This window comes from Melozone crissalis, unplaced genomic scaffold (assembly GCF_028551555.1).
Source record: "Melozone crissalis strain CALT ecotype California unplaced genomic scaffold, PUWL_Pcris_2 ptg000013l_1, whole genome shotgun sequence".
Lineage (NCBI taxonomy): Eukaryota > Metazoa > Chordata > Aves > Passeriformes > Passerellidae > Melozone > Melozone crissalis.
The window spans coordinates 47,841,211-47,858,964 of NW_026535791.1; the positions used below are offsets into that span (position 1 = coordinate 47,841,211).

Here is a 17,754-nt window from a genome sequence, read left to right on the forward strand (position 1 = left end):
CCCTTTAGGATCCAATGAGCCATATTTAATTATGCATATTTTTCTTCAGAAAAATAATATTGTTGCCATAGCAATATTCTTCCTACCATAAACTTTGAGTTTAATGATTTCCATCAGCCTTCTACAGTAAGAACAGAATTAGTCATGCTGCTATCAGCAAGCATCCCCAACTTAATTTCTCAGAACAATTTTCACTTCAGAATGTAAACACCTTTTTTGAGTATACAGAGCAAATTGACCAAAAGGCCAAGATTTTAAAAGCTTGGTTCCACACTTAGCACACAAAGGAGCTCTCACTTGCCTTTCAGTAAACAAAAGACCTCTGGAGGTGCTGTCCACACAAATTTCACTTTCAGTGAGTCTGCATTCATACCTATGAGTTTTTGCTGCAATAAAGTACTAGTACTGTTATTGCAGCCAGTGCACAGGTTTCCTTCATATCCTTTGGGCTTTCACAGTAAACACGTACAGGTAACCCAGCGACAGCACAGGTAGGGAAAGCAACTTCCATCAAGTGGTTTGTGCAGATTTCAGTCTCAGAGAGGGCAAGGCTAACTTCTCACCAGATGGACAGACCACCATGGATGGCTTCTAACCTCTTTGGAGAAGCACAAAGCTGGTGGGAACACAAACACTTGTGAGGAAGCCATGTGAGCTGACCTGGCCAGAACTTTGCTCTCTGATTTCTTGAGAGGTCTTATGGGGAGCAAGCTTACACAGTGCAGAAGAGAAGACCACAGGACCCTCCACTGCCATCCCAGTGGGAATGTACTGCAGCAGCTCTGGGAGCCAGAACACCCCAGTCTGCCCTGCATGGGGAGTAGGTAATTTAACCACAATCTTTCTGAATGTGCTGGGGAGCTAAAAAGCCCAGATCACCCCCTGAGACCATTTCCCTCTTCCACAGGAAGCCTACTGAATCTAGTAAACTATAAAGAGTTTCTAAACCTTTATCCTTGCCCAGTTCAGGAGTTCAGGCATGGTCAATGCCAGGACATTTTGGCTAAGAGTAAAACAGAGAATCATGAAAGAAAAGGGAAAAAAAACCAAAAAAACCCCCCCCCAAAAAAAAAAAAGTAAAATAAAATACATGAAAATCCATGTTCCCCGATACACTGATTACAGCACTTAAAGCAGAATAAGATATTTCTGCTTTCTTCTTGTGAACAAAAGAAAGGGGGCATATTTAACCCAAATCACTTAAAAGATCTAGTCTGTTCTGCAGCCTCACAAATACCTACAAAATAAGTGAAGTGAATGACAGCAAACAGTCCTCTTTTTGATGGCAAAGAACATGAACTTATTCACATAAAAAACACACCCACCAAGAACAGGCTTAGCTTGGGCAGCCACTCAAAGCAAAAAAACGAACTCAAAAAAATTACAGTAACTGAAAATTTTGCTATCCTTCAACAAGAATCAATATGTGCAGAGCTTACTACATGGCCAACCGTACTCCTAGTGTTGATTAAGTAAACTCATTTCAGTGTGTCATAAAATTTCACCGAAATTCTCTTGTTGATTTTTGTCTGCATTTCATAAAATGAAAGAGGTTTGATTTGCCCAAGACAGGAATTCAGGCAACAGCATTTTTGAACTTGAAAAACTACTCTCAACCATAAGGTGTCACTGTAGCTCAAGTCACAATTATTTATTTACACCCATACACAGAAAATCCCATTTTCTCTTGTTTCCATTCAAATGAACAAACTCACCTGATGTGTAATACCCAGAACACACTACAGTTTTTTACTAGTTCTTTCCAAAATTTTAAACCACGATGACTTGCCTAGTGTTACACAACTCAGTTCCCATTTCTTTTGCCTTCCAGCAAGGAAATAATTGGAGAACTGGAAAATATGAGAAAACAGCTTTGGAATCACCACAGCCTGAGCTCCATGAAAATCCTGGAGGCAATGGCTTTTCCAGGAGGTCAAGGTCTTCTGTGCTGACAGCTCTCTGGCATCCTGCAGAGCCTTCACAGATCAGTTCACATGAGAAACTTTGCAAACTGGGTCTCTGAAACGAGGCTATCGAGCCACTCTACACTGACAGCAGTGCAAACATCCCTGTAAGGGAAAACTTTCACCTTCTCTGCATCACAACTGTTTAATCACTACCTGCTTCCCATATTACCCAACATTTTTTCAGAGGTTATTAACTTCCTGTCCTATTGTACGGAAGAGACATTGACTTGAACTCTGAAAAGGAAGATCTTACCTGAGAATTAATGATCCGCATGGTTGTTTTATTGCCAACATCTTTTTCATAGCCACGTGTTGGAGCAGAATTAAATCTTAAAACAGCATCATGAGAATCTAGAAGCACAAATGAGGGGGTAACTCTTTTTTCTTAGCATGCTGAACAGTAAGATAAAACCAGTTATCTAAACTAATACAAAGCTTACACATTTGTCCTAATCTGGATATTCTAAGGATGATGAATGTTCTGCTATGCACAAACAAAAATCCTCTTGCATCTGCCCTATGTTATTAACATAAAAGCCCACTGGGAAAAAAGTTCAGATTAATCTATTAATTTAGCATGCAATACTAAAATACTTCTCTTAATTGGATAGACTTACTGTGGGAAGATTATTAGCACACCCAGTACACACAATTGCTCACTACTTCTATCACAAAATTTACAGATAATTACTCCATGGAAAAGCATGTAAACTGCAAGGATATCTAATTGCACATTTGAATGAACAACAATCCTTAACTACAAGATTGTGCTTCACAGTATTTTATAATACGTGAAAATCTCAGACTACCCCAAATCTATTAATCATACTGTGTACATATTCTCAAGCTCAGTACAAATCTTAAAGAGCCTCTGTATGGCAGCCAGCCCACACATCTGCTCACACAAAGAAACCTGAGGATCTTGGTAGCAAAGATCTAACAGAGCTGAACTGTCAAAGATACTGCACAAGCAGTTGACGTTGGAGTCATGGAGAAGAGAAAGCAGCTCTAGGTCAAGTATGGGTCAAGGGTAGACACCACATGCAAGCCTCCATTGGATAAGAGGTAATCACCCTCCCAGTGCTCCTTTCAAGGGGATCTCAAAGCCCAAAAGGTGTGAAGGAGAGCAAGACATTTTATCCACTGTCTAGAAACAATGGCCCCTGCCGGTAGGTGGTATTTGGTCTGTTTTTATCCCTTCTGTCCATGGAAGCTGAGAATATGAAATATCTTAACCCACAGGTAGTCTGTACAGCTGCTCATCTCTAGTCATGTAAAATGTGTTATCTGTAGCTCAAAAACTGGAAGAGGCAAAAGTCTCCAAAGATAACCAACGTGCCAATGGAGTCTTGGCTTGCTCCTATCAAACTGGGATCGTTCATCTTTTCCCTCCTTTACTCTGCACTTCTTGTACTCCATACAGGGAAACATGGTGTGGCATGCAGCCAGCAGTCTGATCTCAGACATACATGTTAGCATTAATATGTCATGTCTGAAAAGAGGGATTTTGCCAGATGCCCACCAAACCCAACTCTTCAGAACCTTATGAGTGGAAATTTATTCTGTGTCCCATGCAGGGACAGCCCTAGCCTCAACACCCAGACTTCATCTACCAAGCATCTTGATTGTGCAGGAACTAAAGGAAATGAAGAATCAGCAGGTACTTCACATATTTGGAGAAGGAAAAGAAAAACACAAGTTTGTTGTAATGAATTTAAGAACATAAATTTGGACCCATGATTGACAACTTTTAGACAATCTGTTGACTGGGAACTGGATTATGAAATGGAAATCGTATGATTTGCAGCTTAATTGCGAGACAGCGTGATGCATTTCCAACAACACTCATGCTGATTCTTCATAGACAGATGAAAAACTTCTTCTTTGCCAAAAATAGCTGGTTTTAAATAAACTGATTTTAATCCTAGTATGTGTTTGTAGATAAGCATTTTAAAGATCAAAAACCTTTGGGGTTTGATCACAGATCCCTGTTACTTCCTATGATGCCAAAATAATTGGTTCTCTCAATTAATATCATGATCACAATGGGAGTGTTTGCTATACTTGTACAGTATTTCCATGACTACTTTCATTTAAAAACAGTCAGAGGGGTGGGGGAGAGGAGGGCAAAAGGCAGAACACAAATTAACATTTTTGCTTGTGTTTCTAATAGGAACACAGAAGAGGGAGCTAAAGGCCTATGAAGGGAAATGTCCTTCATTACTTTCATAGGTATTTTTTTTCCTCTCTTGGGAGAATAAACCATGGAATCACAGAATGGTTTGGGTGGGGAGAGACCTTTAAGACCATCTAGTTCCAACCACCTGCCATAGACAGGGACACTTCCACTAGACCAGGTTGCTCAGAGCTCCATCCAACCTGGCCTTGAACATTTCCAGGGGTAGGGCATCCACAATTTCTCTGGACAATCTGTTCCAGGGCTTCACCACCCTCACTGTAAAGCATTTCTTCCTAACATCTAACTTAAGCCTCTTCTCTTTTACCTTAAAATTGCTCTCCCTTGTCTACCACTGCTTTAAGCAGTCACTTGGCCCCCCACAGTCTGGGCCAAATCCTCTCCCCAATCACTGGTGTCTGCCCTGAGAGAGTCTTATAAAAAACCTTCTGTGATTGCTGGTGCCCCAACATCTCCTTGCACAACACGTATGAGATCTAAAAATTCTATGTGGGCTTTTTCAAACGCAATCTTCCTCCCTTTAGGTGGCACCAGATGACAATTTCCCATTTAAATCCAAAGTGCTTCTGTAGGAAATGACATAAGGTTCGGTGCCCAGAAGCTTCCTAAGCAAATGGGTGCATTCAGGAGCAAGCAGGCCCCAGGTACTATGTCAAGTACCCAAGTCCATGTCTGGGCTGCACCTGAGTGTGCAAATATGACTTGAAACATGCTGTAATACATGATGATGTAAATATGTCACAATGTGCTATGGATTCTACAGTACAGCACTAATCCATACTGGTGTAAACTGGTTGTACTGGGGAGCACTGACAGAAGATTCTGTTTCAGTCAAAGATAACATGCTGGAGAAGGTAGGAACTGCTAAGCTTTTTCACCCCAAAGATTTCTACACCAGCAAGGCTTCCTATGGAATTAGGGGTTACCCTAGTGTGATTTTAGGTGCAGGCTAGCTGGGCACCTTTGCTGTGCTGGAAGCCCATTGCAAGAGTTTGATAATCCTAGAAGCTCCAACTTATCCCAGAGATTTAAAGAAAACCTATCGGTGTCAAAGAGATGACACAGAGTGATGAGGCAAGTATTGGGATGTGAAGTCCTGGAAGATGGGAGGATTAATGAGTGAACATCAAAAGGTTTTTTATGGAGTGCTGAAGGAGATAACTCTTCTTGTTTCAGAAACAAGTTCTGAAACCTTTCATCCTTCTTTCAACACTCTTACCATACTGCACATGTACTACTGAAATGAAGAACTACTGAGATATTAACACAGGTAGTAGCAATATTTAAAAAGAAAAAAAATAGAAGTGGCCTGGACTAGTTTTATGGTCCCACCATCCTTTTCTGAATAGCTACTACAAAACTCCCACCTTGAGGTGGGGGATTCTGAGTGACACTGACATCTCAGCACACCTGTAACCTCACTGACTCAGTGCGGCAATGGGAAAACAATGGGTGAACACACTTGAACTCACTGAAATTCAGTCTCAGAAAAGAGGCCAGGGGACTTGATGTCAGTGCATGAAGCTACTCAAGGGTCTGAATTCCTTATGTCTCTGAACTCTAAACCAGCAAGAGATGAAGAGGACACTCTACTGCTTCTTGACATGGAGACAAATGTCTCGGCCAGCCACACAGCAGCAGTTGTGAGCTACTGCAAAATAAAGGCCAGTGTAACACAGCTTTGCAGAATAAAACCTGAACACAGCTCTAACCTGCTGAAGAAATAAATGCAAGTTGCACACAAATGTTGAATGTGGCAGATCTGATGTAACCAGTTCTGCCTCCCTACTACAAGATGTAATATGATAAGAAAGCATCATTGTTTTCTTTAAATTAGATTATGACTTCAGGCCTGATTTTCCTTTCAGTTATATTGTTCTGAAAGGGAACAGCCTCACTGAAGTCCATTAGTTTACATTCATGCAACTGTAGTAAGAGAGAACAACCAGACTTTACAGATCTGTGCTTGAGAAGCATGAAACTTTTAAAATTTAAACATGAACATGCATATACATACACACACACACACAAATAGATGCATTTCACCCACCTATTTCGTCCCCCAGAGAGGAGTTCAGTATTGCACCAGCAGACATAACTACTGCACAGCTCCCAAGGCCATGTGTATATAATTTGACCAGTGGAATTTGGGGAACGTGCTTTTCCCATCCAAGAGTGGAGAAGGGAGCCTCCTTGCCATCTATTGTTTTCACATTCACTCTTTCTTTTAGCTCACAGAATAGCTGGTCTCCTGTCAACTTGGAGTTTCGCTTCCCCTTGAACCGCACCCCATGCTTATTGGTACTCAAATAATCTTTCATCGCCTTCTGCAGTCGAGGGTTTAGCATCTTGGAAGAGACATCCCCTTTCCAAAGCTTGTAAAGAAAGGATTTCGACATTGTGGAATACAGCCCATCCCAGTCATCAGATTCATTAAGCATCTGGCCTCTCCTATGCTTTGTGCTCCTTCTCCTCGTTCTTCTCTGATGGCTCCAGTTGCTCTGTAAAACATTTCCTTTTGGATTATTCACATCAGCCGAAATGAATTTTTCTGTCTCTTGAAGGCGGTTGTGTGACTGAGGCTGACCAGCAGCAAATAAATAATCATCATTCACTTGATAGAAAGCACTTTTTGATTTTCTTCCTAACTGGGGTGGAAAAAACTCATCTTCATTTCTAAAGTCCTCTTCCAATACAGTCCATTTCTTAGAATTTGCAGTCCCAGATTTAAAAGTACCTAGGAGATCTTCATTAAGAAGTACCTCGTTCCCATCAATGGTTTCAGAGAATGATGGGTCATGAATGGCTCCCATGATGACTCTCTGCTTGCCCTGAAGGGGCAGAAGTCTCTTGGTTTCAATGTAAGAAAAGGAACTTGGAACTGGTTCAGCAGTGTTGCTATCTGTAAAATAGATGAATATCACCAAGAAAAGCAGGCCCCATGCAAAGATACCAAAAAGCATGAGTTGTTTCCATTGCTTCAAGTTAGGTTTCATGGCAATGCCTTTACCACCTCCTCTGTGCCTTGAAGTATTGGTGAAGGAAAATGAAACCTGTAGAGAACATCAAATACTATTAAAAATCATTCAAAAAACAAATACAACTTAGAAATATCTTAACACATACTGATAGATGGTGCAGAATTAATCTCCAGGCAGTAGCACAAAGGATTCAGTAGCAGAAACACACTCCAGAGCCTGCAGACACTGTAGGAGTGACACGCTTTGGCTGTAACCACACCGTGACAGCTGCTAGCTGCAAAAGAAGCTGGTGGCCAGTTTCTACAGTAACTCTGGATCCTGCCTTTGGGGAGATCATGTGCCTGCCTGCTTCTGCTATACCCAGCGTAGCATTGGGAGAGCAAAAGCAAAGCCCCTGCCTGGCTGCATGCACAGAAGCTGTCTTTACCACTGAAAGTCCTCACGCAGGGGAACTGTGAGCAAGCCTGTCTCCAGAGGGGTCAGGCAGGGAGCACAAGCTCTACATTGCAGCCCTCCTCTGCCCACAGCCTGGAAATGATGGTGTTCGGTGCATATTATCAGGGGGTGAAGGGTAGAGCATCACGCAAATGGGTCAGAGGGGAGCCTCCTCCTCAGCGGGTATGAGCTGGCACAGCCCCAGTGGCTGCATCATTTCTTGCCTGGTATCAGACCTGAGTAAGAGCAACTCCTGCACCTCTGCTATGGATGCTGCACGCACACTGAAGTGGCATGAAGGAGTTGTGCACATCAAGGTGCCAGGGGGTTTATATTTCCCAAAAAGGAGAATGGGTGGCACAACTATCTAAATACATTCCTTTAGGATAAGATTGAGATTTTACAAAAAGGGAGTAGGTAGAGAATGTCAGACCTAGTCCTGGAAATATGTGCCCTATTAGTACCTGGGGGTTTTGGACAGCTTGTGCATTAGTGGAGGGATGCATGGTCCAAATGAAACAAAGTTTGACTGAGGGGGCTGTGTTCCAAGGAAAATACATACCACATTGCTAGACCATCGAGCACACTATGCCCTTACACGAACTCACTTGCTTAATCAAGTGGTGTGACTATCAGTTACAAGCCTGACTGAAGCAAATCCCCCCCACAAGCCTTACCATTCACCTCCCTGCACCACAGTCATCATCAGTGTAACTCAGTGTACTAATTAGTGACAAACCACTCACCTGATCCAAATTAAAAATAAACCAAGCCCCTTTTTCTGGAGATTTTTTCCTAACCCATTTGTGTCAATAGCAACTTAATGGTGGGACTTAGGAGCCACTAGTACCAGCCAGCTGTGATCAGCAAAGGGGAATGGGAGCAGAGGCAAGCTTGGATTTCATTACCAGCCTGCACCTCAGGAGCCACCATCTCATCACATCACATCCAAACAGCTTACAGGCCTGTGATAACACACTGCCTGCTCCCCCTGGCCATCAGGAGGGACCAAAACCACAGTCACCACACGCTATCACCTTTCTGCAAGCTGCCAAAGTACATCAAAGCTGAGTGCAAAGTTTAAACCGAGGCTGTAACTAAGACTGTGTTTTCACATGAAAAAGAAGCCAGCAGTAACAGCAGTGTAAGACGTTCTCCTTCTGTCCTTCATTCCTGCACTGTGCCTCTGCTGCTGCCAACACCCCTGTGTGTGGAACTGATACAGGAGGGAAATACAGGTTAGAGGGTTTTCTTGGGTTTTTGGTTTGTTTTTTTTTTTTTTGTTTTTTTTTTTTTTTTTAAACTGGGTCAGCCCCTTTATCCACTTCAGTGTGGTCACACATCCAGTTGTTTCAGCACAAATGGGTAAATCACCTACCACAATGTAGAGGGAGAACAAACCCCAGGTGGTATTAGCAGAGATAACTGAGAGATGTTTCTGCTGACCTCCAGAGAATGTGAGACTGCACTATAACGTCTCCAAACCGTCCATTTTAACGATCTCGACAAAGACAACTGACTTTGGGGCTCAAGGCAGTGTCCAGCCAGAGGGAGGATTCATAAAGTTACGCTTGGATGACCAAATTTCATTGCAATTTCTAACACACAGAAAAAAAAAAAATCATGATTGTGATAACCCAGTGCTCCACATATGTTTGGCTTGGCTCAGCTCACAGAAACCACACGGAAGAAAGCTATTACTCCAACTGACCCATTTCCTACTTGCACTCTGCTGCTGCAAGATTGCTCTCTGCAGTACCTCGACACTCCCACACCTTCCAATTTTAAATCACTGCAGGTGATGTCCTGTGGGAGTTGCCTTACAGTATATGGCTGTTGTGCCAGTTAGGTCTGCCCTGAAGTTATTGCAACCTGCCCACTCATCAGTGTTCAGATGGTTCGCATTTTAAAATCAGCATTCTTCACCCATCTGAACTGCTTTCATCTCTTTTTATCATTTTGCCTGATGTGTTTCCCCAGCACTTTTCAACATGTGGTTTCCAAACCACTGTGTAAGTTACTCTTTGCTCAGTCAGATGTTTCTCCTGCTGAATATACATTTCTTACAAGATCTGCAATGGAAGCATCTCTCATGATCTTTTTAACAGATAAGCTTGCAGGAAGTCAAAGTCATAAAGGAAGAGGTCACTAATATTTTGCACTGAGTCACGTAGCAAGTCCAGATACAATTTAATCTATAAATGTTACAATTTACTCATTCCCCCACCAGCTTTGTTATATCTTATAACCAGAAGTTGCTAAGAAATAGAAAGGTTTAGTCCTAAATCAGGCGTGAGACTACAAATTTCTAATTGTCTGTGATCATATGTTTGGCACAGCAGATTGCCACAACATAATAAGTCAAGACTCAGTATTCAGCCTAAAACAAGAAAAAGGACTGAGATGCATTATTAATTATTTTTAAATTAAAGCAAACAAAAATCTGCCCCCCCAAGCCCTCCACAACACTTATGTCATGAAAGCACACTCATCTTGGTTAGCATGCACATATTAGCATGCATATGATTAGCTTAATTGTGCAGCAAAAAAATACCCACATAAAACAAAAAAACAGCACCCAACAATATATTTGTCAACACTACAAGCAAAAGGAGAGGCAGCAGTGAGAATAAATCCAAAAACTTTACACATTAAATACTGCAGAAGCTTATCTGCAATTCCTTGTTACAAGTGAGGCCTCAGAAAGGATACCCAAATCTCTTGAAAACTGGAGCTCTGTGCTGCTTTAATGTTTTTTGCTCACAAGAAATGCCTTGTCCTCCAGCAGTACAGCTGAGCTGGAAGCAAATTCAAGGTCATTACTGTATTAGTTGCAAGAGGACCTCTACAACCTCACAGGATCTTGAAGGCTGTGTGTTGAAAGCTGCACGAAGTTCAGAGAAATATCATTTTATCTTATCTCCCTCTACACTGAACATCCAGTCCTCTCCCCCTCAGCCCTTGCAGCTTCTCACACCTCACAGTCCCTGGCTTTGAAAATGTTAGGGAGGAGAGGGGAGCCCTTCCACAAGCTCCCCACCATCCTCCTGCTGGCAGCAGACCCCTCTGCTGCTCAAGGGGGATCTTCCTCAGCACCATTGGGGGATGCCCCTGGATTCCTGCCCTGTGCTGCCTTCAGCAGCACATCTCAATTGCAAAGAGAAAAGCATTTGTGTAGGAAACCAGAAATGAGGATTGCAACTTTTTTGTTTAGCTGAATTACACTGGCTAAATAAATAAAAACAGGTGGTTTCATGGGTGCAATTACTGAAGTCCACTGGATGCTTCAGGATAAGCTTCCATCTTTTTTACCTATGCTCAACATACAGCTCTTAAACTGTTAAAGCAATTCTACACAAGTTTTTAAATTATCATTAGCATTTCTTATTGTCTCCAAATTCACCTACCCCCCTCCCCCCGCTGTAATAATCTCCTTACTTACAGGCTGCTGGAGTCAAAGCTGCTGCAGAGGAGGAGCAGAGGAATAAGTCTACCCCTGGGGGAAACACTGGAGACTTAACCCAACCCAGCTTCCTCTCCAGCAGAAGTGATAAGCCTGTTTTGCCCCAGAGGCTGAAGACCTCATTTTCCTATGTTTCTCCCTTCCGATGGCTCCTTCAATCATTAACTGATTTAAGTTCCAACTACCATATGGAGAATGGCTTTTTTCCTTTCCCAGTCTGGCCATTCACACAAAAGCTCTGGAAAACATGAGGCAAGGTACAAACCAGTGAAGTGGGCAAAAAGGGAAGACTTTCTTATTTGCTTAATAGAAGTCTTAGCAGCAGCTACGAAAAAGAAAGGCAAACCCCAATGGTATCTTTGAGGCATCTCATGAAATAAAGGCAATTCCCCAGTGGAAATTAAAGGCTGATTTTCCAGAAGCAGCACCCACTTGTGGGAAATTTCATCTTGCCAAGCTCAGATGCAAGAAACCAAAGAGTTCCCCCTCCCTTTATAAAGCCCATTGTTTTGCAACAAGGAGCACTTTTCATTTTTCTAAAGTAGGCCTCCTGACTATTTCTTAAATGAGAAGAGATGGATAAGGGAGATTTTTTTAATTCCTTTGAAACATTCCTTCCTTTCAACACTGTCTATTGTTAAAATTAATTTGTACAGACCCTGGCAGCTCAGAGGTCAGGATGGTTCAAGTTGATGTGCTAAGATGTGCACTGTTATGTTAAACAGGGTTTTTCTTGGCTGCAGCTTTGCAGCAAAGGTCACCACAGGGTTATTTGGGGTAGCAAATGTTAGCTGTGGGCAACCATTCCCAAAGGGCTGAGAATCAAACCAAAGTTTATTTGATGGAAAGCTTAGGCAGCCTGAACAGATAGCAAATGCTCTGTTAGTTTGCTGCATCTCTTAGTCAGCTAATTCCAGAGTATTAAGAAACCTCTGGCATAGGGCAAGACAGCTGGAGGCTGCATTTCCAGGGTGGGGAATACACTCGTCCTCTCATGTGGAAAGTGCCAAATTGGTTTTAGTGTTATCACATCATTTCTGCCATGGTGGAAGCATAGAGTAGGCAGCAACAGACAGACAAGCCTGTGGGGAGTGGTGCCTGCCAAAAGATGTATATTAGTGTGTGGATGGCCTGTGCATTTGTCTTATTGGCTCTGATTAGGTCTCCTAATTAATAAATCTCTTTTGGACAACTTCCTTGTTAGTCCCAATAAATCTGGCTCTTTCCTTCAGAGGAGTCAAACTGCATTCAGTATTTTTTGTGGCAACCTAAGACACTGTCTTCTGAAATAAAGAAAAAATACCCAAAGAAATCTGAAGTAGGATTTTTTTTTTTCCAATATTGCCTTTTAAACCTATATTTAATCATCTACTTAGAGAAAATTCCTTGAGAGGTATTCAAATAATGGTATTGCTAACCTGAACAACCTACTGAATGTGACTGTCCCAAGTCAGGGCATTTGGAAAGACTAGTCTCAGGTTCTTACTTCTGAGGATGCAGGCAGGCAGTGTGCCTGTTCTTCAGTCCTCGGATAAAACCTAGGATTTCAAGTTAAAGGGGGTGGGAGCGAAGCAACTTTTTTATTTATTTTTACTAATGACCCATTTCCAGGAGCTTAGGCTGTAAGAAAATTGCCAAATATAGTGAAACTTGCAGTAAAACTCACTCAAGCTGGCAACCCGGCAGCTGGAGAAATGCTCAGTGGGGTTTCTGCCAAGGAACGCGTCCTAGATTATTCTGTAGGAGCACGGAGGCTTAGATGCATCAGTCTCTGGGGCTTAGTGGAAGGTCAAAGTTATCTTCTATGCATCTGATATCTAGTCTCCATGCTCCATCATCAAGTTCAAGCTTCCTGGCATTGAAGCCAGCTCTCACTTTCCCACAGCCCACAGACCACATACAGGTTGTCTGAGTGTGGGCTGACAGGAGGGAAATAAAAATAGAAAAGAAAAGCTGCACCAGCTCTGATCCTTCACAGGCAGACCTTCCCACCACCAGTGGAAATGTTTAACAGAGCAACAAGTGTCAGGGAGAACCTGGTTTCCCAGTGACTCACTGCACCTTGCAGGTGAACCTCCACCTACCCAACCTGCAGCAGCTTTTCTCAGGAGCCATGAGAGCAGCTCTCACTCTGAACTGCCCTGAGATTCACCACTCCAGCCAGGATTTCCTCACAGATTTCAGGTCAGGGGAAACAACTGAACTTCTGTCTTTTCCAGAGAGGTATGAGCTGACCACAGTCTTGTTATTCTAAGTGAGGGTTTCTATAGAAATGTAGTACACACCACTTCATGTGGATTCAGTACAACTTTAGTGTAAATCACTTCCAGGCTCTTTAATCAAAACTACAAAGGGGAAGAATTGTCACAGAGTTGTGTGCAGACAAGCAGTTTTCACAACATAAATTACCCCACAGAGCCTCTCAAGGAGTGTCTCAGAGAGCCCTGTAGTACCTGTACTCAGCCTTATCTACTTCTGACCCTTTTTTGCCCTTTGCTCTTGCCACACCTTTGCTGTTTCCTGGTCCTGCTCACAGCAAGGTGAAAAGGTTCAAGGCTGCTGAAGTTGCTGCAATTGCCAACAGAGCTTGGTTCCACCACAGCAACCAGGTGCAGAAACCACCACTTTGGCCACAGTCCCTGGCATGCCCTCACACACAGTAAAGAAGGAGATGAAGTATTTTCACTGCCCTTGCAGATCTACCAGCTGGGTGCTTTGGATGGGTTTTGGTCATATTTCAGCTGCCACAGCACTGTCTCTTGATCCAGATAGCAGGGGAAAAAATCCACTTGTACCTACACCAATATAAAACCACTGCAAATATCCAAATCAGTGCAAGTCACTTTTCCAAAGTGAAATTCAGTATGGCACTGCACAGTCATGGAGGGATCTAGGTTTGCACAAACACCATCCCAGCAGGCTCCACTCTTCCACCTCAGTAGCTCCTCTGCAGATCCAACCACAGAGCTGCATGTAGTTTTTCTGTGCCTTCTTTGTGCAGCTCTCCTCCCTCTCACAAACTGCAGGTTGCAGAGGAACTGCAGTTGTTCCCAGGGTATCTGATCACCATGAAGGTCCTAGGAAGCAGAACGCTGTGCAGACTGAAAGATCAAGCTGGCAGGAGATAAAAGCCATGTGTGGAAACAAGGTGACCAGACTGATGGCCGTCACTTACTTGCGCATCCTCCACTCACACATAACTGCTTTATTAAAGCATTCAGTTTTATTGCTGCAGTAGGCCAATGAGGAGGAAGTGAGTTGTACACCAACACAGGGAGGAAGAAGCAGGGGCTGGGGGAGGCTGTGGCACTGGGCCAGGAAAGAAGGAAGCCTGGCTGCAGGGCAGCAGAGACACCAGGAAGGCAGAGAGACTGAAAATAAACTACACCCATAGTGCTGGTGGAGGAGCAAAACAACACCTGCCAGAGAGGCAGCGACACCTCAGCACCACAGGGAGGAGAACTGGAAGTGAAAACTTCCTCCCACCAGAATGATCACATCCTTCCCATTGGGGAAGCAGCATGAGAGCCCTGCTACTGCTAAGGGAAGGCTCTGGACTCGAGGATCCTATCCTATTCCCCCCAAGATGGGGAAGAGGCTGCCACGTTACTTCAGCAGATGGGAAGTCTGGGTAAGTGGCAGGACCCATGCTGTGTCTTTCCCTCATTCTGGATGGCCACTCCCAGGTCAGTGTGCTGCTTCCTGCCCCCCCTGTGACTGGGAAAGGGGACCCTGGAGCACTGAGCCTGGTCCTTGCAGGTGCAGAACAACCCTTGCACCAGGCACTTTCAGACTGAGCTTTGCAATGGACCAGCACCCAAAAGAGTTGCACACATTTCCCCTGTGAAGGCTGCACATATTTCCCCTGTGAAGGTTATTTCACACTGCATGCAGGGATGCTCCAACATACAGGCACAGATGGTGCCTGAGGACACACAACATGAGCAGGAGTTTATGCCCATCTTTGGCACAGCCTGGCTTTCTGCGGGACTTATTCCCACCCACAGAGTAAGGTTTTAATCTCAATGCCCCCTGCAAAAGCAGAGTTTAGGAGCAGCCTGTGCTTATGTTCTGCTTTCATGTGTAACTGAACAGGATGGAACCTCTTAATGCACCAAAACAAGACAGAGGGGCACAGAGAAATGGATAATACTACTCAGTGTCTAATAAAACAGAAGAAAAAAATCCAGCCAACATACATAACTGTATTGGGTTCCCTTCCCTCTTTTTAAGGGACAGCTTTTGATACCATACTTGCAAAAACACATAATTCAAAAAAGGAAGGAAGTGCTTTGAGGGTTTTTATTTAAAGCTTGACAGGATAAACGAATCACAGTCTCATTAAATCACACAAATCTCAGGCTGCACACAAGACTAAACCACGAGAAATAGGACGTTACAAATCCTCATGCAGTTCTACACTTCCAGCACAACAGCTCATTTTATTTCTGCTCTTGGCAAGGTTAGAATAAAAGGCTTCTTTTCTTTGCTCCATAAATGTTTTTAGATGCTATATTACTTGAACTTAACACAGCAGTAATTGCCCTGAAAAAGGGCAATCTGAATTGCTTCCTTAAAGAAGGAAACATTTATAATAACACACACGAACAGAGAGTACAGTTACAAAAGACCTGCTTCAATCTCATCACAAAAACTTGACCAAATTCACTCATTCTTCCAGGCAGAAGTGATTGGAGAATTTTGATTTTTCACTCTGATGCAAGATTTCTGAGATATACTAATTATCCACATCTCTGTGTACCAGTGTATTTTTCATCTGCCAAGTATGGTCTTACTGTATGTTCCTAACACTGTAGGTACCGCTTTCCTTTTAATTACTAACTTCTTTATTGGACTGTAGTTTGTCTTTTTACATTTGTTCCAGAAAGCAAGCAACTCAGCCCTTGTTTAAAAACTCTAATATAGAACAGTGTTAAACAAATTGTTCCCTGTTTCTCAGCTCTATCTCAGTGCCAGTTCCCATTTTGTTTATGTTAGCAAAATAATTGTAGGAGAATATTTAGCAAATTATCATTGTTTACATCTCATTTCTGTATATTCATATATATACATACAAACAACATTCTTTCTATGTGCTTGTTTGCCTTAGTCTAAAATCTTGAGTAAAAAATTTCACCCTGGAAGAAGGCTTGCCAAACTGAAGGATGAAGTCAGTTAAACCCTTTGTTACATTACAATCTAAAAATGAAATTTCCTGGACTGAAACAATTTTCCCTTCTTTTTTGTATATTTTAATACTTAACATGATTATGCTGATAATAAGCCAACCTACACTAGCTGGGGTATTTTGGTTGGCTTCCTAAAACAAAATGAAGTGGCATTAGTATTTCCCCCCCCACCTCTTTCTTTCTCTCTCCATTCTGGCACTGTTTTATGCATGGCTGCGGGCAAAATTAGTTTAAACTATGACTAGCTCAACAGAAATCTCTTCCGTGGGGGATACAGCTGTTTCTAACCTGACATGAACCACTGGAAACTGAATCCTATCTGCCTGGAAATTTTACAGATTGAAAGAGAAACAGGATCTCTAACAACTACCAGCATGAAACTAGCATGAGCAATTGTGACAAACCAAGGTTTCTGGCTGGGTGCTTCATCCCCTTTGTTAATCATATATGCCCATGTGCAGCACACAAGATGTCTTTTCCCCCAGCACTTGCCATCCATTCCCTACAAATACAACTGACTTTTACAAGATGGAAGGTAGCACAAAAAGGATGAGGTTCTCTGAAAGCTCTGGCACCATTAAAACAATGAGACACAGAGGTAAGTGAGAAGCAATACACAGCTGGCTAGCTCCCAAGATTCTTTATAGTACTTGTTTTTGTTATAAAAGTTAGAAGGATGGGATAAGATTGAGACCACCCTCACTGGATACAACTGGAGTTACCATTTGATGGTAATTTTCACCATCAAAAGATACAGCAAAACCTAAAACCTTTTATTTTGAGACCTACAGGCTACTACAGATGAATCTGTGAAAAAGTAAATACTTTACTTTCCAAGATACTTGGTAGAGGGGGTTTTTTTGTGCCTTTATCTCTAGAGTAACATCTCAATTTAAATAGACTTTAAAACCTGAAGCTAACCAGTATATATGCAATATAGTCCCTTCCTTTGATTGTTCAACAGGTGGCACAATCAAAATTTTCATCAAAATATTTCTTACTATTTCAAATACTGGCTATGCATTTCTTGATTTTCAGCAAACAGGAAGGGCTGTTACCAACAATTTCAATTAAAAAGCCCTCCTTCTAACACTGCCTTTAAGCATCCAAGACATGCAAAGCCCTGCCTGCCTTTTGCACACTCTGTTTAGATGATGTAGATGCATCTGCTGAGAAGGTGCTGATGAAGTGCACCCTCTTGCCCAGCACAGAGCGCAGCCATCCTCTCGTCAAGATGTCAGAAACATCCCAAACTCTCCCTCTCTCCTCTCCTGCTGCACACTGACAACTCAGCATCCATGGGAACAGACACACACAACACCAGACCTGTGGCGAGGGGCACGTGGGGTGTGCCCACCCTGCCCTAGCAAACCCACCTGCTTCCTCTCCCAGGGAACTCTTCTGAGACAGTGCTTGCTTCTCTTCTGGCTCGTGCCCTTCCCAGGAAACAGGAGTTTTCCCTCACCTTGCCACCATTTGCCACTTAGGAAACCTGCTGGCAACACTCAAACCAGCCACTGGG

At 42.8% G+C, this 17,754-nt stretch overlaps 1 protein-coding gene across 4 annotated transcripts in view; it reads right to left on the reverse strand.

Annotated features, from left to right (window-relative positions):
* The window catches only part of ST6GAL2 (ST6 beta-galactoside alpha-2,6-sialyltransferase 2), a 170,909-nt gene that overhangs the window by 16,809 nt on the left and 136,346 nt on the right, over nt 1-17,754 (reverse strand). For all 4 annotated transcript variants that reach the window (XM_054271361.1, XM_054271360.1, XM_054271362.1 and 1 more), the window contains 2 exons: nt 6,215-7,217; nt 2,221-2,318 (listed from right to left, as the gene is read on the reverse strand). In XM_054271361.1, coding sequence (XP_054127336.1) covers nt 2,221-2,318; nt 6,215-7,160 — 1,044 coding nt within the window. In that variant the 5' untranslated portion in view covers nt 7,161-7,217. The remainder of the gene's footprint in view (nt 1-2,220; nt 2,319-6,214; nt 7,218-17,754) is intronic.